Source organism: Eschrichtius robustus, chromosome 7, assembly GCF_028021215.1.
Source record: "Eschrichtius robustus isolate mEscRob2 chromosome 7, mEscRob2.pri, whole genome shotgun sequence".
Taxonomy (NCBI): Eukaryota; Metazoa; Chordata; class Mammalia; order Artiodactyla; family Eschrichtiidae; genus Eschrichtius; species Eschrichtius robustus.
In genome coordinates, this window is record NC_090830.1 from 139,328,630 (window position 1) to 139,350,470 (window position 21,841).

General features: G+C 59.4%; 1 protein-coding gene across 1 annotated transcript in view; it reads left to right on the forward strand.

Moving 5' to 3' along the window:
* KNDC1 (kinase non-catalytic C-lobe domain containing 1) overlaps positions 1-21,841 on the forward strand; it is a 55,862-nt gene that overhangs the window by 27,724 nt on the left and 6,297 nt on the right. The window contains exons 10-24 of the mRNA XM_068547928.1: positions 4,348-4,506; positions 5,064-5,141; positions 5,725-5,818; positions 6,672-6,834; positions 6,904-7,613; positions 7,875-8,019; positions 8,426-8,526; positions 9,274-9,626; positions 17,685-17,778; positions 17,848-17,945; positions 18,130-18,350; positions 19,933-20,046; positions 20,705-20,852; positions 20,926-21,105; positions 21,610-21,816. Coding sequence (XP_068404029.1) covers positions 4,348-4,506; positions 5,064-5,141; positions 5,725-5,818; positions 6,672-6,834; positions 6,904-7,613; positions 7,875-8,019; positions 8,426-8,526; positions 9,274-9,626; positions 17,685-17,778; positions 17,848-17,945; positions 18,130-18,350; positions 19,933-20,046; positions 20,705-20,852; positions 20,926-21,105; positions 21,610-21,816 — 2,865 coding nt within the window. The remainder of the gene's footprint in view (positions 1-4,347; positions 4,507-5,063; positions 5,142-5,724; positions 5,819-6,671; positions 6,835-6,903; positions 7,614-7,874; positions 8,020-8,425; positions 8,527-9,273; positions 9,627-17,684; positions 17,779-17,847; positions 17,946-18,129; positions 18,351-19,932; positions 20,047-20,704; positions 20,853-20,925; positions 21,106-21,609; positions 21,817-21,841) is intronic.

The following is a 21,841-nucleotide window of genomic DNA, read 5'->3' on the forward strand; positions in this document are numbered from 1 at the left end:
AGAATCTACCAAAAAAAGCCTCCCAGAACTTAGAATTGAGTTTTGAAAGGTCACAGGATATAAGATAAACATTCAAAAATCAATTGTATTTCTATATACTAGCAATGAACATGTGGACACCAAAATTAAAAACACAGTACATTTACAATCACTCCCAGAAAAATGAAATACTTAGATGTGAATCTAACAAAGCACATACAGAACTTATATGCTAAAGACTACAAAAGGCTGATGAAAAAAATATATCAAAGAAAATCTTTGGAATGGAGGGCTAGGCAAAGAGCTTTTAGACTTGACACCAAAAGCACTATCCATAAAGTTTTCCACAAAAGGAAAAATGGATAAATTGAACTTCATCAAAATTTAAAACTGGCCAAGTGGCATTTATTCCATGTATGGATGGCTGACTCAACAATTGAAAGTCAATGTAATACATCACATGGACTAAAGAAGAAAAATCGTAACAATAGATGCTAAGCTTTTGACAAAATTTAGCACCCATTCATAATAAAAACTCTCAGCAAACTAGGAATAGAGGGAAATTTCCTCAACTTGATAAAGAATATCTACAAAAAAGCCAACAGGTAGCATAAGTAATGGTGAGAAACTAGATGCTTTCCCCCTAAGATTGGGAAAAAGGCAAGAATGTCCCCTCTCATCACTCCTATTCAACATCGTACTGGAAGTCCTAGCTAATGCAATAAGATAAGAAAAGAAAAGAAAATGGATGTAGATTGAGAAGGAGGAAATAAGACTGTCTTTGTTCACAGGTGACATGATTGTCTAAGTAGGAAATCCCAAAGAATCAACAGAAATCTCCTGGAACTAATAAGCAGTTGTAGCAAGATTGCAGATAGAAGATTAAAATACAAATGTCAATTGCTTTCCTGTTTACCAGCAATGAACAATTGGAATTTGAAATTAAAAATACAATACCAGGGCTTCCCTGGTGGCACAGTGGTTAAGAATCTGCCTGCCAATGCAGGGGATATGGGTTCGAGCCCTGGTCTGGGAAGATCCCACATGCCGTGGAGCAACTAAGCCCATGTGCCACAACTACTGAGCCTGCGCTCTAGAGCCCGCGAGCCACAACTACTGAGCCCGCGTGCTATAACTACTGAAGCCTGCGCACCTAGAGCCTGTGCTCTGCAACAAGAGAAGCCACCACAGTGAAGAGTAGCCCCTGCTCACCGCAACTAGAGAAAGCCCGCCCACAACAACGAAGACCCAATGCAGCCAAAAGTTAATTAATTAATTAATTAAAAATAATAATAATAAAAAGTAAAAAAAAAAAAAAAAAAATACAATACCAGGGACTTCCCTGCTGGTCCAGTGGTAAAGAATCCACCTTCCAATGCAGGGGACACAAGTTTGACCCTAGTCGGAGAACTAAGATCCCACATACCCCGGGGCAACTAATCCTGCACGCCACAACTACTAAACTAGAGCCTGCATGCTGCAAACTACAGAGCCCATGTGCCCTGGAGCCCGTGCGCCACAACTAGAGAGAAAAAACGCGCACACCACAACTAGCAAGAAGCCCACACACAGAAATGAAAGATCCCGTGTGACACAACTAAAACCAGACACAGCCATTTAAAAAATAATTAATTATTTTAAAAAAATACCATTTACGTTAGCACCAAAAAAATTACTTATGTATAAAATTTAATAAAATGTGTATAAGATTCATATGAGGAAAACTGTAAAATTCTGATGAAAGAAACCAAAAAAGATCTAAATAAATGGAGAGATAGTCCATGTTCATGGATTGGAAGACTCAATATTATTAAGATGTCAGTTCTTCCCAATTTGATCTATAGATTCAATGCAATTTCAATGAAAATCCCAGCAAGTTATTTTGTTGATATCAGCGAACTGATTCTTAGGTTTTTATGTAGAGGCAAAAGACCCAGCATAGCCAACACAATATTGAAGGAGAACAAAGAGGACTGACACTACCCAGTTCTAAAACTTACTGTAAGCCACAGTAATCAAGTGTGGTTTCCACAAAAGAAAAGACAAAAAAATAAATGGAACAAAGTAGCCCAGAAATAAACCCACACAAATACAGTTAACTGGTCTTTGACAGAGGAGCAAAGGCAATCGTTGGAGAAAGGACGGTCTGCTCAACAAGTGGTGCTGTAACAACAGGACATCCACAGGCCAAAGAAAACCTTTACATAGACCTTGTTGCACTTTTCACAAAAATTAACTCAAAATGGAACATAGGCCTAAAAGTAAATTCAAAGCTATAAAACTTCTAGAGAATAACATAGGAGAAAATCTAGGCAACGAGTTTTCAGATACCACACCAAAAGCATGATCTATGAAAGAAACAGTCGATGTTAGATTTCATTAAAATTAAATGCTTAATTTTAATGCTGTGCTCTGTAAAAGACACAGTTAAGAGAATGAGAAGACAAGCCACAGATGGGAGAACTATTTGCAAAACACATATCTGATAAAGGACTTGTATCCCAAATATGCCAAAAGCTCTTAGAAGTGAAGAGTAAGAAAACAAATAACCCAGTTAAAAAGTGGGCAAAAGATCTGAACAGACACCTCACCAAAGAAGGTATCAGATGGCAAATAAGCACGTGAAAGGTATTCCATTTCATGTGGCATTCGGGAAATGCAAATTAAAACCATGAGCTACCACTACACACTTACTAGAAAGGCTAAAATCCAAAACACTGACAATACCAAATGCTAGCGAGGATGTGGAGCGACAGGAACCCTCATCCACTGCTGAGGGGGATGCAAGATGGTGCAGCCCTTAGGAAGACAGTTTGCTGGTTTCCTACAAAACTAAACATGCAACGACCATACAACCCAGAAATTGCACGCATAAGACATTCTTCCTAGAGAAATGAAACTTATGTTCACACAAAGTCCTGGACACGAATGTTTATGGCAATTCTATTTGCAGTAGCTACAACCTGGAAACAGCTCAGATGTCTTTCAGTGGGTGGCACGTCCACACCGCAGAGCAGCAGTGGGAGGCATGGAGTGTTGATGAGACGACCACCACATGCTGGGGCCACAAGAAAAAGGCAGCCCCGGAAGGTTGCCTATCGTGTGATTCCATTTATATGAAATGATGAAATTAAGAAATGGAGAACAGATGAGTAGTTGCCAGCGACTAAGTTGGGAGGGGACAGGCCAGATCCTGGTGATGGAAATGTCCTGCATCTCCCAGCGTCCACGCCAGGGAGCAGGTTGTGATGCCACACTACAGCCTTGTAAGACGTCACTGTGGTGGGGAGCTGGGTGAAAGGTACGTGGGGTCCCTCTGGATTATTTCCTACAACTGTATGTGAATCTACAATTATCTCAAAGTAAAAAGCTTAATTTTTTTAAAGGTTGATAAATACTCAAAACTAAGAATTTCCTAATGATTTGCTATAGTTGACTATTATCTGTGCTCTTGGGCGGGAGCCTTATAGGAAGGGGGCCCCCCCATCTCTCCCCCTCCCCGGCTCACTGGCACCACCTTGGCAGCTTGGAGCTGGCCGTGCGGGAGTCTTCACACCGTGGAAATCAGCAAATGCTGAACTCAGGGCTTGATTCGTTGTTTTGTCAATTGATTAGACTTGACGTAATGGAGGAAACATGAACAACACAATTAAACTGAAAAGTGTGGCAGGTCTGTACAAAAGCTCTGGGAAATACTCCTTTGGGGATTCAGCCACTGTTACCTGACTCAGCACAGATGTCAGCTGTGTCTCTGGTTTCACTTTCTTTCACTTTTCGAGAGAAACAAAGGTATCAGCCACGTGTACGTCGGAACCACGTGTTGGTCACAGGTCGGTTGCAGATACAAGAGTAGGGTAAAAATCGGGCAAAGCATTCGGGGAGAAGCAGTTGACTCCATGGAACTTACAGGGAAGAGCATCGCCCTTGTCGTGATTATTTTCAAGCGCATGCAACACATCCTTTTTATCAGCAAATTTTAGAATAAACCTCTTTGTGTACCAAGAGGCCTGGGTTTTTGTTCAGAGAGCCTGTCCTTAGCCATTTAGCAGCACAGCACGGTTTCTGGGGGACTCCTGGCCTCAGGCTCCCTGAGGTGCCACCTTCACCCTCGTGGAGAGAGAACTGGGAAGGTCCAGCCGGGGCCCCAGGTCGTCCTGGTCACACTGAGACTTAAAGGCCTGTGGGTACTTGTTAACCATGCAGATTCCCAGGCCAGGCCCCCGGGTTCCGGCTCAGGGTCTGCGGTGGGGCCTCCAGGTTCTGCGGAAGCTCCCAGCCCTGGGGGACGGTGGCCGGGTGCGCCCCTGGCGGGGCCCGAGCGGGGGCAGGTCTGCTGAGCCAGCCGGCCATCCCCCCTCCTCCACCCAGGCGTCTGTGTACTGCGTGGCCGCGGTCCTGTGGACAGCAGCCAAGTTCAGCGTCCCCCGAGACCACAAGCTGGCCCTGCCACGCAGGCTCAAGACCCTCCTCCTGCACATGGCCAGACGCAGCGCCCAGGAGCGGCCATCCGCGGCCGAGGCCATCGAGGTAACTGCGCTGTGGGGGGCCCCAGCTCAAGGTCTAGGGCCCGGGACACGGGTTCTTGTTTCTGGGGCAGGTCAGTGCTGTTGGACGGGGAAGGACATGGCTTCATTTGTGGATGGGCGGCGAGGGTCTCTGCTGCTCAGCGCCGGCCTTCCCCCCAGATGGTCCTGTGTCTCCGGTGCATCCACCGGCCGGAGAGTGGCTGGGGATGTCCTGGACCCGAGCGCTGACCCCTGACCCCCTGCAGCGCGTCCCCCACATGCCCGACTTGCCCGCACTCCTCCGAGGGTCCCCCAGGCTGGGTCAGGGGCAGCCCCGTCGTTCCGTGGCTTCCCAGCTCAGGACAGCCAGGAAGGACAGCTAGAGACTCTGAATTTCATCCCAGGCCCCCGAGGCTGGGGTGCACGTGGCTCTCCCCAAGAAGGGGCGCCGCGGGGTCCTCCTGGAGAGAAGCCCCCGGGCCGCCCGGCTGCCACCGCACACTCCAACGGGCTCCGCTGAGGGAGTGAAGCGGGCCGGTGCCCCAGGCGTGCTGGACGCTGGCCCGTGCTTGCTTTCAGACCTGCAGCGGTTACCTCCTGCACAGAGGCATGGACAGCAGAAAGATCCTAGCCCACCTGAGGGCATCGACCTGCACGGTAAGCTGGGCACCGCGGAGACCCCGCAGGCCCTTTATCCGCCCCTGGGGCCGCGGAGGTGAGGCCCCTTGCTCTTCCCTGTTTACTGAATAGATGCGTGGAGACTCTAGGGCGGAAGGCAAAGCACTCTTCATCCTCCTGACGTAACTTTCCTTGGCTTGTTCCACCGTGAACAAGCTCACAGAGCAGCCCCTCCCGCAGGCCCACACCCTGGTCTCTTGTTGACCCCTGGCAGGTGTGGGCGGGGGCGCACCCTGGGGGTCCCGCAGAGGGACCCGCAGTGCCTGTCAGCGTCCTGCCGTGCTGACCGGCCGGGGCCCCGTCGGGCAGTGACAGGGTCCCTCGGATGTAGACAGGAGCACACAGCAACTTTGGGGAGTGTGGGTTCTGGCGGTCTTCCCACGCCCCGGAAACCCACCGGAACCCTGCCGCACTGGGAAGCCCCGCGCCCCAGGGGCTCCCGCTCCAGAGAAACAGGCCTGCACGTCAGCACAGGTGGGGGGCTCACGCCACAGGGGTCTCTCTGCACCCCGGGGGCCCTGCGCCCGTCCCGACCGGGAGCTGTCGTGTCCTTCTGCCCCAGGTTTGCCAGGAGGAAGAGGCCATCGGTCTGCAAAATGCATTCTCGGTGGTTGAACTGAGCCCCAGCACAGCAGCTGCGCCCAGGCCCGGCTCAGGTGGGCTCCGGGACCGGCCCGTCCCCACCGCCCCTGCCCTGCAGGCCCCTCGCCCCGCACTGCGCCCCCGCTGCCGTCCCCCCAGAGGCTGCCTCCGGGAATCCAGCCCCGAGTGGACGCCACCTCTGGACGTGGCCGGGACCGCAGGCAGCGTGCCCGCAGCTGGCCCCCGGCCACCCTGCTCTGGGCTCCCGCCGGCCCCTCTGGCCCCGGCCTCTCAGGCCCCACTCGGGTCAGCCCTCCCGTCTCACCAGCAGCCAGAGCAGGTGACTCGCCTCCACTCCCGCGCCCCACAGCTCTTGTCTTGCCCTGTCTGCGCCTCAGTGGCACCCACCCGCCCCCTGCTGCCTACGAAGACCCTTCCCCACAGGCCTGTCCAAGCCTCCGGTCTGTGGCTGGGTCTTCTGGCCTTTTCCATCACTCCAGCCCCCCACTGAGCACTGCACCCCCTCCCTCCCTGCTCGGGGCAGCCCTGGACTCCAGGCCCCTCCCTCAGGCCTCTCCCTGGAGTCTCCCTTCCTCCCAGTGCCCCTGAGGCTTCCCGGGCCCTTCAAGTCAGCACCCCTCTAAGGCCAGCACCCACCAAGGCCGGCACCACTACTAAAGCCAGTACCCACTAAGGCCTGCACCCCACTAAGACCAGTGCCCACTAAGACCAGTACCCACTAAGACCGGTACCCACTAAGGCCGGTACCCACTAAGGCCGGCACCTGCTAAGACCAGTACCCGCTAAGGCCAGCACCCATTAAGGCCAGTACACAACTAAGGCCGGCACCCGCTAAGACCAGTACCCACTAAGGCCAGCACCCATTAAGGCCGGCACCCACCCTGCTCACCCCATGTTTGTCTCCAGGCTTCATGCAGATCAGCAGTGACAGCAGGCTGGTGGCCATGCAGGGGCCGGTGCCCGGTCAACCCTCCTGCCTCCAAGGGGCCACGTTGCTGCCAGAGGCGTTCTCCTCCCCGGCCACTCACTTCAGGCCCATCGTCCTCGCTGCCAATGCCAGTGTCGCCAGGTGAGTGTCCCCACCCAGGGGCTGGCGGGCTGCCGGGCCCCCTGAACTCTCTCTCCTCTCTGCTCGCAGGGACGCGCTCGCCCTGACCTCGGGGCCGGCTGAGAGGCCTGAGGAGAGGAGAGGCCGGCTGGCTGGGGAGGGTGATGGGAAGCGGGCTCCCGAGGCCCATGGAGCGGCCACCGGCCTGAAGACGCCCAGCCAGCCAGCACCCGGTTCCCCAGAGCCCCCCAGAGAGTCAGCGCCGAGAGACTCAGCCCACGGCTGCCCCAGCCCCCCAGCCCCTGCCCCGGCCAGCCCGCTGGAAGGGGCTTCACTGGTGATGCCCAGATCTCCGGCCCCGGCCCCGCCCATGACAACACAGATGCCACCCCCGGAGCGAGGGCCGAAGGAACCCATCCCAACTGCAGCTGCTTGTGGAGGCCTCGGGCCCCGCCCCCCCGGGCCCACCGCAGCCCCCCACAGTCCTTGCCACCCAGCCAAGCCGCCCAGGAGCAGGGCCACCCAGGGCCCAGGCCAGGAGCCCGAGGGCCCCCCGTCAGCCACAGGGAGTCCCGACGGCCCCGGGGGAGCCCCTGTCAGAGAGTGGGGTGACCGGGCCCCAGAAGGTCACCCAGAGTGGCCTTGCCCAGCGGACCACAAGCTCTGTCCGTCCAGCGTGGATGCCTCGCCCCTCCCACAGGGGACAGCCTGCCCATCGCTGCAGGAGGCCACACGCCTCATCCAGGAAGAGTTTGCCTTTGACGGCTACCTGGACCACGGCCTGGAGGCTCTGATCATGGGTACCACGGGGCCACGGGGGCCCAAGGACCAGGGACAGGCCCGGGGGGAGCCGTGCGCTGGGGGAGGTCACCACAGGAGGGCCCCCCACCCTCCCGTCTCTGCACAAAGGGCAGAGCCCCCAGGGGCCGGCTGGTAGAGGAAGCCAGCTGCACCCCGCCCCCCCGCTGTGCTCTCCGCCCCCGCCAGCTCCCGGGACCAGGGGAACCCAGAAAAGCGCTCATACATTTTAACTCACCCCCATGGTTTTTTTGCAAACTCAGGGGAGTATATTTATGCCTTGAAAGACCTCACCTATGCCACTTTCTGTGGGGCCATATCGGAGAAGTTCTGTGACCTCTACTGGGGGGAGAGGTTGCTGCAGAGTCTTTTCAGAGTGGTGAACGGGAGGACGTCGCCCTCCGAGAAGTGAGAGCCCCTCCTCGTGGCCTCCCCACCCCCGCTGTGCCCCGAGGGCCCTCCTCCTGCCTCCGCGGCCCGCTCCTCACCCTCCCCAGAGCGGCCGCCTGCTGGGCCCCTTTCCCGGCCCCGAGGCCCACTCTGCTTCCAAAGCTCTCCCTTCAGGCGAGCACTCCTCTTGGCAGGAAGGGGGCTTGTGGGGTCACATCACTGGGGGAGCCATCGAAGGACCCCTAGAGACGGACGCCCAGAAAGTCCTCTGCTAAAGGGCCCGTGTCTGTGATGTCTGTGGCCTGTGGCCAGGCCGTCCTGGAGGTCTGGGGGGCCTCGGTCCCCGACACCCCCGCTTCGCTCCCAGGGGAAGCCTGAGGGAGGGTCCCGGGGGTGCCTGCAGTGTCCTCCGTTCTGATGGCAGCACTTCCGAGGAGGCTGGGTCACGGCCCGAGGGCGGCGGTGGGACCAGCGCTCCGAGCACCTGCTCACCGTCCGGCAAAAGGCCCTCACATCTCGGAGCGGGTGAGACAGAGGGCTGTGGCTTGAGACCCTCCACAGCTAGATCTTCTCCACCCTTGGGGCCAGGTTACCCTGTGTCTCTCCAGGGTCCCAAGGGCAGGGCCCGTCCTCCTCTGGGGGGTCTGTACTGCGAAGGGGGGCATTCTCCCCAGGCCACCAGGTGGGCAGCAAGGGCAGGGGCTGGGGCCAGCAGCTTGGTGATGGGGGGTTCTGCATCTTTCTTGGAAACGTGCCATTTAAAGACCCTGAGGCGTATCTTCCTAGATCCATAGCCAGGACTCCCTGATAACTAAAATCTTTGTAATTTCCCCAAATCCGATCTGAGTGGGACATGGCTTTGGGGACCGTGTCCTTTAGATTGTGTGACTACAGTCACACACAGGACGGCAGTGAGAGCCCCCCATACCGTGTGCACGCTTGGGAAGTTGGAAAGCAAAATGGAGAGGCCCAGAGAGCAGCTTATGACCAGCTGGGACCCTTGGTTCCTGGGGCACTCTCTGCTTTGTCTGTTTATGGACAGTTCAAAGGTCCCTCGGGTCTCTGCCACAACTCTGCCCTGCATGGCAGCCCATCTGGGAGGGGACCGAGGGACCCCGACCCTGAGGACCCTTCGCGGCTCCTCTAGAGCGGAGGGCCGAGGGGGCTCCTGCCCCCTACTCGGGACCTGTCGCCTCTCTGTAATCAGGGGCGGATTCTCCCCCGGGAACCCACGTTGCCGCGTGTGACCCGCCCCCCCCTTCCTCTGTCCAGGGAAGGAGAAGCCGGGCGTGGACTCAGACGAGCTCTCACGGAGCAACTTTGAGGTGGGGTTTCGGCCTCAGAAGTCGGTAAAAGCTGGGAGAGCGCAGCAGCCCCAGGCAGGAGAGGCCCGGCAGCAGGGCGGGGGCCTGGCTGGGGGCTCTGAGGCAGCGGCCCGGCTAGCCCGGCCCCTGGAGGGCGGCCCGTCCGTGAGCGCAGGCCCAGGAGGCTTGCAGAGCTGCAGCCCCGGCTGGTGCAGCGCCTTCTACGAGGCCGACTGCTTCAGCGCCGACGTGCACCGCTACGTGAAGGAGCTGGCGAGGCAGAAGGCCGCCGGGTGCCCCGCCGCCAACGCCCAGGGCCCGGTGAGTCCCGGGCTCCTGTCCACCGCTGGAGGGGAGGGTGCTCGGCCCCAGGGCGCCGTGGGGCGTGAGGACGGGTTCACGCTGGAGCTCCCGGGCACCGCGGGGGACAGAAGGGCCCCCGTGTCTCCCACCCCTGGTGCCGTCGGTCACCAGCAGACGCCACGCTGGTCTGGGCCCCTCCCTGCGTGTCCGCCCAGGGGGGCTGTGCTCATCTGCATGCGTCCCCCACATCTGGGAAAGGAAATGGCTTTTCTCTCTTTCGGCTCTTGGCCACCAGGGGACATTTGGCAGGAGGTTACCTCACCCTGGGGACCACAGTCGGGTTTGGGCATCAAGGTCAGCCCTCAGGCAGCATCACGAGATGAAAAGCAGCACAGAAGCACCTGGCCCATGGCGGTCAGCTCGGGGCAGGCCCCAGGGGGCGTCTCTGGTGGGCAGCGCACCCTGCGCGCCGCCCCGGCTCAGGGGCAGCCTGGGCTCCTCCCGGGTCAGCAGGGCGAGGGGACGCCCTAGACTGGAGAGTGTCCAGGCCTGGCCAGCCCGTGTGCAGGGCAGCCCCACAGAGTTCTGCACCCACAGTTGCTGCCTGTGCCATTGGGGGTCTGCCCCCCAGTGACCAGGAGCCCTGACCTGGACTGCAACCCCACTCCTGAGTGGCCAAGAGCTCAGGCCTGGGCTGCATCCTTCCCCCCGTGACCAGGGGCTCCCACTTGGGCCACAGCCACATGGGGCCCAGGCCCCAGGGTAGCATACAGGAGGGAGCTGGCTGCGGCCTGGTGTCCCACTCCTGCCCCCGCCCTCACCATCTGCAGCCTCCGAGCCGTGAGCCCATCCACTCGTTTCAGCACCGTCCGAACCTTCTCGCTTGGTTACTCAGTCCCGAGCTAGAAGGAGACCTGCGTGCCTCGGGCCTGGAGCACCGGGCACAGGCCTGTGCTCTGGGGAATCGTGCGGCTCCCTCCGGGCTTCCTTGAAGCCGGGCCCCGAATGTGCTTGGCGTCGTGCACTGGGGGAGTGGGGGGCTGCAAGGGCTCAGGCCTCCCGTGGGCACTGGTGAGGAGGCCAGCTGGCACGGCAGACGTCCACCAAACGCCCACCCGTGCGGCATCCAGGTTGGGGAAGCCCAATGTCTCTGTGTCAGAGCCCAGAGCTGTGACCAGGAGAGGGTGGCCCCCGGCCCGCATACTGACCCATGAGCCCCGGCCTCCTTCCTCCCACTCCAGTGCCCTTTCTTTGTTGTGCGTTTGTGCACAGCGCAGCTCACTCGGAGGTACTAAGTGTCCCGGTCCCCGTCCCCAGCAGCGAGTGCCAGCGCGGCGGGGCGCCACTGCTCCGCCCGCTGTCACAGAAGAGGAGGCTGGGGAGGCGGGGGCGGGGCAGTTAAGGGACTCGCAGGCTGACGAGAGGCCAGAGTGCAGCATCAGTGATGGGGCAGCGCTCACGACAACCCCAAAACGAGCGCAGGCCTCGCAACCGAGTACAGAGCAGGTCCTCCCAAACGGAGCCGCTCTGACACTGAAGGGTCACGAGGAGCCTGGGGTCTCGGCCGGCAGGAAGGGGCCTGTGGACACAGCGTTTGCTGTGAGGTGGTTACAAGAGGCGGTGGAGAACCCAGTGTGCACCCATAGAGCTCCTAGTCAGCTGAGAGGGCCTGGAAGCAGTGAGTACACCTAGTGCCCGCTTCTTGGTTTCTAATGCCATTCTCAGTCAAAGGAACCAGGGCTCCGTGGAGAAATGGCTGATCTTGGGACCGGGACAAAAAAAAATAGGAGCCGGGAACATCTCTGGTGCCCGAAAGTAAGGAAATGATCAAGAAGACAATGAAGAGGGTGTGTCAGAAGTCACAGGAACCAGCTGGAGCGGTGGGAGCTATAAAAGAAGTAACGCAGCATTGGGCTCTGACCCAGAGTGCGGAATATCCGCGCATCCACACTGACACGGACAGCTGAACTAAAGAGGGAGAGACGGCCCTTTTTACAGAGAGAAAATCCCATCTAAAAATTCATACGGGATCCCAAGTGGACCCCAACAGCCAAAATAATCGTGAAAAGGAACAAAGCTGGAGGATTCACACTTCTGATTTCAAAACTTACTGCAAAGCTACTGTAACCAAAGCAGTGTGGGACAGGCACAGAGACAGACGTATAGACCAATGAAATAGAATAGAGAGCCCAGGAATAAACTATCACACATAAAAGGGTACCGTGACCGTTCAACAAGGAAGGACAGTCTTTTCAATAAATGATGCTGGGAAAGCTGGATAACCCATGCAAAAAACCGAACCAGGACCTGTACCTTACACTATATACAAAAATTAACTAGAAAACCAAAGACCCAAACATGAGAGCTAAAACTATAAAACTCTTAGAAGAAAACATAAGGGAAAGCTTCATGACAGATTTAGCAATGCTTTCTTGGATATGATGCCAAAAGCACAGGCAACAAAAGTAAAAAACAAATTGGACTTCAAAGTTAAAACCTTTTGTGCATCAAAGGACACCATCAACAGAGTGAAAAGGCAACCTATGGAATGGAAGAAAATATTTGTGAACCATCTATCTGATAAGAGGTTAATATCAAGAATATTTGAAGAACTGATGAACTCAACAATAACAAAACAAACAACTTGATTAAAACACAAGTGAAGGACTTGAATAGATTTGTACAAAGAAAATATACAAATGGCCAAAAAGCACATGAAAAGATGCTCAATGCCATTGGTCATCAAGGAAAAGCAAATCAGAACCACAATGAGCTACCACTTTACACCCATTAGGATGGCTATTAATAAAAGATTTTTTTAAAAAGCAGAAAACAATAGCCATCGGTGAGGATGTGGAGAAATCAGAATCTTTGTGCACGTTGGTGGGAACGTAAAATAGTGCAGCCACTGTGGGAAACAGTTTGGCAATGCCTCAAAAAATTTAAACATAGAATTCCCACGTAAGCCAGCAGTTCAGCGTCTGAATATACACCCAAAAGAATTGAAAGCAGGGACTCAAATAGATATTTGTGCACCTGGTTCATAGCAGCATTATTCACAACAGCCATAAAGGTGGAAACACCCCAAGTGTGCATGAATGGAAGAATGGATTAGCAACATGCGGTCCATCCACACAAAGGATATTATTCAGCCTTAAAGCAGAAGGAAATTCTGGCACTTGCTGCAACATCAACAAACCTTAAGGACATTATTCTAAGGGAAATAAGCCAGTTCAAAAAGACAAATACTATATGATTCCACTTATAGGAGGTCCCTGGAATAGTCAAAGTCGACAAGACAGGAAACAGAATGGTGGTTACCAGGGTCTGGGGAGCTGGTGCTTAACGGGGACAGAGTTTCAGTTTGGGAAGATGAAAAACGTCCGGAGATGGTGGTAGTGATGGCTGCACAACGGTGTGAATGAATGTACCTAATGCCACTGAGCTGCACAATGAGAAATGGTTAAAATGGTAAATTTTATGTTATGTATATTTTGTCACGATTAAGAAATTTAAAAATAAAAAAATTTTGAATGAGTCGGGAAGAAAAAGTAGGGAGGGGTGAGCACTGGGGACTTGAGGGTTGAAACGAACTTGCAGACGTCACTGCACTGTAGCTGAATCTAAATAGAGAAGGGACTCTGGGGGTCCCTGATCCCTGCTGGGCTTCCTGCGCCCGCCACCCCTCAACTCCGAGCCCAGGTGTCCACAGCGTCCCACCAGCAGCACTGTGGTGTCACCCTGACCTCAGCTGGACCACAGGACGGGACCCCTGCTGACCAGGGCTGGCGAGTGGCAGGGCTGGGAGCCCACGTCCCCCGGGAGCAGCCGCCAGCCCCACGGAGGACGGGGCCCCTTCAGAGGCAGCTCCACACGGACTTGCCCACAGCCTCCTCTCGACAGTGCTGGGCAGGGTGGGGGGCCGGTCCCCGTGTGTCCTCTGAAGGCACGGGTCACGTCCTCTGACATCACAGGTCATGTCCTCTGACATCAAAAGTTACATCCTCTGGCGTCACAGGTCACAACCTCTGATGTCACAGGTCACACTCGCAGGCAGCATCACGTCCTCGTGGACCCCTGTGGGCAGGCAGCCCTGTCGTCAGCCTGTGTCGTGTTCAGGGCCCTGGAGGGTGGTGCCAGTGGGTCCACTGTGCAGGTGCCTGGTTAGGGCCGAGGGGCCTGTCCTCGATCCCATGCTGTCCTGGAGTGGCTGCTCCCTGGAGGGAGACATGCCCACAGGTGAGCCCCGGGTGCCCCCCTGCATCGCACGTCGCTGGTCCTTGAAGGTGGACGCTGAGACCAGCCCAGGTCCCAGATCTGCTGGGCCAGCATCCGTTCTTAGTCGCTCGTGATCCCGTGGTTGGGACAAGGCTCCCACACGGGGTCCCACCGTCGCTCTGCGGGCGGCTCACGTGGGGGACAATCCTCAGGGGGTGAGGTGGGCTGGGAAACGCCGGACGGTGACCAGTGACCATGTTTCTCCCTTTCTCCTGCTCACCTGGGAAGGCGTGTCTCCTGGAACCTGAGTACATGCAGGTGAGTGCCCTGTGCCCTCCTCTGCCTCGCGGGCGGGCTGGGCGACCCCGGCCACAGTTCCACACTCTCTTTGAGACCCACTGTGTCTCTTTCAAACAGGGGCCTCAGGAAAACACAAAAGGCATAAAACAGCTAGTGGACACGTTTCACATTTGCTGCCCAAAAAGTGCGCGTACAACAGGCCAGGCGCTGGGGTGGGCAGGGCCGCTGGAGGGCAAGCGGGCGGCTCCTCCCATCGCTGACCACGCGGCAGCGGCTCTCCACCCGGCGCCGCCGTGGGGGTGGGCGCAGCTGTGGCCCTGGCCGTGATTTCGTGTGTCCAGCACTGCGGGCATCCCCCAGGCCAAGGGAGCCAGCCTGAGCACCCGCTCAGCTTGCAGCCAACACAGGCTTTGCTCCCAGCGTTTAGGTGGATGGCACTGATTTCGGTTCATCCCTTTCTCTTTGTCTCTGATGTCTGGTCTTCCAACTTCCTTCTGGCTATTGTTTTATTTGTTCACTTCTTCATATTTGTCCACCTCAGGGCCACGTAAGTCCAGTAGCCGCTGGGCCTCAGATCATCCTCATTTATCTGTCCAGTGAACTGATGCTCTTTTTTTTTTTTTTTCCTTTAAATTTTATTTATTTATTTATTTACTTATGGCTGTGTTGGGTCTTCGTTTCTGTGCGAGGGCTTTCTCCAGTTGCGGCAAGCGGGTGCCACTCTTCATCGCGGTGCGCGGGCCTCTCACTATCGCGGCCTCTCCTGTTGCGGAGCACAGGCTCCAGACGCGCAGGCTCAGTAATCGTGGCTCACGGGCCCAGTTGCTCCGCGGCACGTGGGATCCTCCCAGACCAGGGCTCGAACCCGTGTCCCCTGCACCGGCAGGCAGACCCTCAACCACTGCGCCACCAGGGAAGCCCTGATGCTCTTTTAATTCTCTGAGAACCACCCTCAGTCGGGCTAGGCCGGGAGGAAATACCTAAACTCAGCTGATCCTGAGTGTTTCCTTTAGACCCGCCAGTCTGACTCAGCCTGGGGGCCGCGCTTGCCTGTGCGCCTGCCGGGCTGTGGCCACGCGGGTGACAACAGTTCACACCAACCGCCCTGTGAATCTTGGTTCGTGTAGATTTATCCTTAAAATCAGTCAAAACGGTCCTTTTCTAAGAGTCAGTCTGCGGTTCAGTGATGAGAGAAGTGCTGCTGACAGACTTCACGCTTTATAAGCCAAGGTGATGGAGGTACTGACGGCGGCCCCCGCCATGCCCGCAAGCCCCTGCTGGGGAGTTTTCTCAAGTCAGAATCTGGGCAGCGGCCCGAAGGTGAAGGGCTGGACCTGAGCTGTGCCCTGGAACGCAGGCCGGGGTCCTCGCCACCGTCCTCGGGAAGCCAGGGCCACCACGAAGCAGGCACGGGGGAGGGGGTGCCGTGCAGACCCTTGGGCCTCGGCGAGACAATGCCGGGCAGCAGAGGCCGATGGCACGGGGCCACCTCGCCTACTGCCGAGCCTCAACAGGCACCATCCAAAAGGACGTGCTCCACGATGGGACGTTCCAGACCCGCGCGGTCCATGGGGCTGCACCGGCCCGTGTGGCCACTGAGCACTTGAGGTGTGGCCCACGTGGCGGAGGAATTAGCTTTTCATTTAACACTCGAACCACCATGATGCCCTCCTGCCCCATCTTCCCCCCACTCCCACTCCCACGACCATGCCTGGGGCCGGCCAGCTGTCACGTGGGGACTGGATGGGACCCAGGCTCTGTGACGAGCCCGAGCTCTCCGAGGCACGTCCAGGAAAGTGACGTCTCACCAGCTGTGGGGCAGCTCCTGACGACCTCCAGCAGGGCCTCCCGCCGTGAGACGTCCACCCCAAAGGCTGCACACGGCTGAGCTGGAGGAGGAGCCAGAGGTCTTGAGGGACCTGGTTTAACAGCTGAGATTCCGCAGAGGGACGAGGTGTTGTGCTCAGGCCGCAGCACCTCCCCCGCCCCAGGCACGGCCCCTGCTCCCCAGCTGCCCTGGTGGAGGTCCCACCCCCCCGTGGGGCTGTCTACGACCGTCGTTAAAACACTAGCACGTGGAAAACGACAGCCACGTGAACCACCAGTTTTCAGTGAAACCACCAGATAGAAGGGATTCGGGTGTTTAAAGTGCCACCTGCACTTTTTATTCCACAGAACTGTTCAGAAATAGATGCTCTCGACAAAGCTAAGTCCACTGCTGTAGGACGATGAGACGGGGGAACGTTGTCTGGACTGGGTGTGGTCAGACTCCCCACAGTGAATGCCCAGGTGCTCGGCTGTCAGGGTGGAGCTCCTGCAAGTACGGCCGACTCAGGACCTGGGGGCCACCTTGACCCTCTTGTTAACAGCAAGTGGTTTCCCCAGGGGTCTGAGCGGTCCCCTGGCCTCTGCCCCCAGCCCAGCCCCCCTCTGTGGCCTGTCCTCACAGTCCCAGCGGAAGACCCACCAGAACCCAAGGGCCAGCTCACAGGGACCCCCAAGCCTTCCCAGAGCCCACTCCTGCCCCAGAATCATGGGCTCCCTCCCCCCCTTGAAGGGGGCAGTCCGGCCCCCAGGGCTTCCCTCCCCCCTTGTGAGAGGAGAAAATGCAGATCCTGCAGGAAGGGGCTGGGACCCGTCGTGGTGCTGGGCACACGAAGCAGAACTGGGGGGCCCTCGGCTCCCCTGCAGCCTGCGAGTCTTGGTCTCGCTTCCCTCGTGGAGACCTGGCCTGGCTGATGCCCCCGCTGTCTTTGGGTTTCTGGACGGAAGCACCAAGTGGGCAGCGGGGGCTCAAGGGGGCCTACACGGTGGGCTCGGGGGTGGGCCAGTCTTGACAGGTCAAATGGGGTCTGCGACGCTGGGCGTGTCCAAACCTCATGTGCAAAGCAGGGTGGCCGAGCGCATGGGGGGCTCGGGAGGCCCCCTGGCCCACAGGGGGGAGGCTCGGGCTGCACCGCAACGGGGGTCCTGAGGGGCAGAGGCCAAGCGCGGGGTGGGGGCCTCAGGGGGTGTGCCTGGGGCCACAGAGAGGCCTCTCGGGACCACACGTGCCCGTGAAGACAGCCACCGCCTGCTGCGTGGACCTGCCCTGAACACCCCACCGGAGGCCAGTCCCCAGGACCAGAGAAAGCACAGGAGGCGTGCACCCAGGTCCCCCCGGCCCCCAGCAGTGGGCGTGCTGCCTGGATATCCCACTGGAAGGCAGGCCCTCCGTGGCCCGGACCCACCGGCAGCAGACGTGCCCCACCCCGCTCTGCCCACCTTTCCTCCTGGGCGGCTGGTGGGGGCAGGCCACCTGGGGGCGGTAGGAGAGGCTGACGCTCACCGCTGCCTCACACATTTGGCCTCGTTTTTTAAGCGAGTCCATCGCATCTGCTTCTTTCCAGTTAGTTTACTGAGACATTTGCTAACCCGTCTGGATGTCCTGTTCCATTGACCAGACGCGGACGTCCCTTCTCTCGCCCGAAGGCCAGCCTCGGGGTCCTGCGTGCAAACCTGCTTCCCCTGAACTGCCGAGGGGTGGGCGCCTGGGGCTCACGGCTCTTTCCTCTCCAGGAGCTGGAGCAGCAGTTCGTGATAGAGAAGAGAAACTTCCGGAAAACCCTCAAGTTCTACCAGAAGCTCTTACAGAAGGAGAAGCGGAACAAAGGTAGCCTTGCCGGACGTGGGCCGGGGCCGGGGTTGGGGGTCGCTTTGGGCTGACTCTGCCCGCCCTCAGGCTCCGAGGTGAAGACCATGTTGTCCAAACTGAAAGGGCAGCTGGAAGAGATGCGGTCCAAGGTGCAGCTCCTCGGGCTGGTCAAGAAGTACCTACAGGCAAGGCCCCCGCTCCCCCCCCTCCAGAGGCCTGGCGCCCGCAGGGCTCCTCCTGCTAAAACCTTGGAAATCGGTCCCTGTGAAAACATACCCACCCCTGAGAGGCCACCCCCTCCCCGCCCCCGGGTCAGGGGCGGGGTGACCCGGCAGCAGGTCAACCCGACAGTGGTGACTCGCGCCCCAGGTCATGTACGCGGAGCGGTGGGGCCTGGAGCCCTGCGCCCTGCCCGTGCTCGTGAACATCGCGGCCGCCCACTGCGACACGCTGGACTTCAGCCCCCTGGACGAGTCCTCTTCCCTCATCTTCTACAACGCCAGCAAGCACCCGCGTGACGGCCGGCAGAGGAAGGCCCGCGTCCTGCAGGCCGGCACGCCGCTGGGGCTCATGGCCTACCTCTACTCCAGGTGCAGCGGGGAGGAAGGGTGTCTCTGTGCCCCCCAGGCTTTCGGAGACAGAAGCAGAGAGGAGACAAATAGGCCCCGCGGTGGGGGGCAGGGGGTGAAAGAGGTGGCAACTCTCGCCTGCCCTCATCTGAGACGGGTTTGCACTTTTTATTTAGAAAGTTCCCTTTCAGTTGCCTTGTGTTGGCTCCCACTGGCCTCCAGGTCCTTGGCTGAGTGGCCTCAGAGCCACGGGCCCTGCTGGACCCGCACCTGTGGACCCGGGTGTCTCGGTCAGGTGTGCAGGGGGCGCTTTGAAGGAGAGCCCAGGAATGCGGCCGCCGTGACTAACAGCCCAGCGGGCTTCTGAATCTGAACGCAGCCGGGAGCCTCAGGGGCACCTGGACCCCATCCACTTTCCTAAGTCAGACACCCCATAATTAACGTTGGGCTCCCCGGGGCTGTGGTGAGGTTGGCCCCAGCCAGCTCTCTGCAGCATTTCTGGGCATCAGCGGGGCTTAGGCTCGCGGGATCCCCTAATAATGCAGGTGCGCGGGCTCACCTACCGCGGGAAGGGCCAGGCTCCTCCGTCCAGGGTCACAGGGGCCCCCGGGCCACACCCGACCCTGCCATCCCTCCGTCCGCCCCACCAGCTCCACCTGGCTCTCAGGCACAGGGCAGCCCCCTCCCGGGCCCCATCAGGGTTGGGGACAGACCTCCTCCCAGACGAGGGTGGAGGCCTCACCCCAGTGTTGACTTTTAGGGACTCATGACACCACTTCGGAACCCCTGGGGTCTTCTTTGGGCTGGAGGCTGTGGTGACCCCAGACTGCTGGCTCTTGGCAGCCAGTGGGGAGCAGGGGCCCTCCCGGGGCAGCTGCCTCTCCCGGCTCCCCGGCCCGTTCCCCCGAGGTGGGCTGACTGGGGCTCCTGCTGGCAGGGCTCCAGGCTGCCCTCAGACTCGGGCCTCCTCTGCAACGTGGGACGTCACACGCCGCCACAGGCACTGTGCTTTCCAGGAGACGTGCGCGCGCATGCGTGCCGGTATCACGGGGCGTGCTGTGCGTTCTGTGTGACACAGCATCTCCGAGGGGGCACGGGCTTATCTCTGCAGACCCCGCGGGTGTCCCCTCTGCGGGGTGCTGAACCCGGGCTGCCTAGTCCCCGGCCTGAGCCAGGCCGCAACGTCCCGGGCAGAGGCTCCCTCATTCCTGGACCCCCACCTCTTTCTCGCTCCCCTGGCTCCCTGGGGCACCCCGAGGTGGGGGACCCTCCCCGAGGGGCGAGGACCCTCGCGCCCTCAGCTGCCTGTTTCCTAACACAGTGATTTCCGGCTGGGGCTGGGCCACTGCTCTGGCTCAGCTTTCTGAATCGTTTCTAAAAGAAGACACAGTGAGGGCCTTAAAAACGGACGTTACAGAAGTCCTCAGACCCGCAACATTCAGGAATTTCTTACGTGATCGGTGTTCCCCCCACTTATTTCTGACCGGCGCTCCTGCTGGCCTCCCTCCTGGCGAGGGGCTCAGGCGCACACGCGCCCACCCCAGGACCGCGGGGCTGGGGGCGCCGGGCCACGTGCTAGCGGCTGACTGCCCCCTCCCCGCAGCGACGCCTTCCTGGAAGGCTACGTGCAGCAGTTCCTGTACACCTTCCGGTACTTCTGCAGCCCCCACGACTTCCTGCACTTCCTGCTGGACCGTATCAGCAGCACCTTGTCCAGGTACCCGCCGACCCTGACGAGGACGAGGCCAGAGCCGCCGGGAAGGCCCAGGCGAGGGCAGAGGAGGGGAGCGGGGGCCGCCGCTGCCCGTGGTGGGGGGAGGAGGGGGAGGCGGAGGGCGGGGGCTGGGACAGGTGGGAGGAGGTGAGCGCCAGGCCCCCCCGTGGGCTGGGGGAGGGCAGCTGGGGGGCAGGGAGGGTCCCGTGGGCCTCAGCCGGCAAGTGGGGTCAACAAGGTAAGGGGAAGGGGTGGTGGGCAGTGCTGGACGCGCTCTGGCCCTCTGAGGTGGCCTGTCCTCGCCCCCCAGACTCCGCACAAGCCCAGGCCGGGAGCCCCGGGAGAGGAGGGACTCACGGGAGACCCCAACCCCCTGCTTCCCCACACGCAGAGCCAGGCTCCCGCCCTGCCTCTCGGGACGCCTTCCAGCCCCTGGGTGCTGGCTGTGAGGGTGGCAGGGGCTCCAGGACGGGCACCAGGTTGCGGGGGGGGGGGGGGGGGGCGCCGCTGCCCCACCCCCGTCACCAGGTGGGCGGGCTCGGTGGGGCTGAAGTGCCGTGAAGACAGAGCCGCGCTCAGACCCCACGCACCCGCTGGCTTGGGTGTGACACCAGGCGGGCGCGGGGGAACCTGCGTGGCTCAGGCCTCCATCTGCCCCCAGGGCCCACCAGGATCCCACCTCCACCTCCTCCAAGATCTACAGGCGCAGCTTCTGCCTCCTGCAGGCCTGGCTGGAGGACTGCTATGCCGTGGACTTCAGGAGGGACGCAGGGCTCCTGGGGAGGCTCCAGGACTACCTCGCCTCCCAGGTGAGGGCGCGACTCGGGGAGCGGGGCCACCGCCCCTCTGGGGCAGCGGGCGACCCCGCGTGCTTCTGCCCAGATCCTGCCCCTGGACGGCTCCGCAGAGCCCCTGCTGGGCCTCCTGGAGGTGGGCACCGAGCGGCGGGCTGAGGGCGCCCCACGCAGCACAGACCTGCAGGACCCCAAGGACGCGGAGGACGCCGCCAGGCCCCTCAACGCCCTGTGGAAGAGGCTCTCGGAGGACGGCGTCTCCCGGAAGGTGCGGCCTTTCCCGGGGAGCCGGCGTGAGGACACCGCCTACGCAGGCACGCACACGCACACGCTTGTGCTCATGTGCACACACACGCGTACCCTGGTACACACGCACACGGACAGGCACACGTGCACGCGCGCCCCCCGTGTTGCCGGTCCTGGGCAGCAGGCCTCTGGGCCTGGCACTTCCTGCCCCCTGGCCCTGGACAAGGACAGCAGAGGGCCGGCCAGGGGCTCAGAACACCCCGCCTCCCTGACTCTGGGGCCAAGGGGGGGCCGGGAAATGGCCCGGGACGGGAGCAGGGTTGAGGGGACCTCACCGTGATATGTGCAGACAACCCCATCCACGAAATGACCAGGACAGGCGTCCTCGAGGCAGCGTGGCCGCGGGCGGGAGGGATTTGCCCTGTGGCTCTAGCTGAGCCAGGCTGCGAGGTCCTGGGCCTGGGCCCTCCCCACCCCGCCCTAACCTGGAGGGGACCCTCCGGGGCTTGGCCTTCCTGCCCTGCAGAGCTTCCCCTGGCGGCTGTCCCGGGGCAACGGGCTGGCGCTGCCCCACCACAAGGGGCGCCAGTACAGCATCGCATCCGCCCTGCCCAAGCCCTGCTTCTTCGAGGACTTCTACGGCCCCTACGCCAGGGCCGGCGAGAAGGGGCCCTACTTCCTGACCGAGTACAGCACCCACCAGCTCTTCAGCCAGCTGACGCTGTTGCAGCAGGTGAGGGCAGGGGCTGACGCTGCGG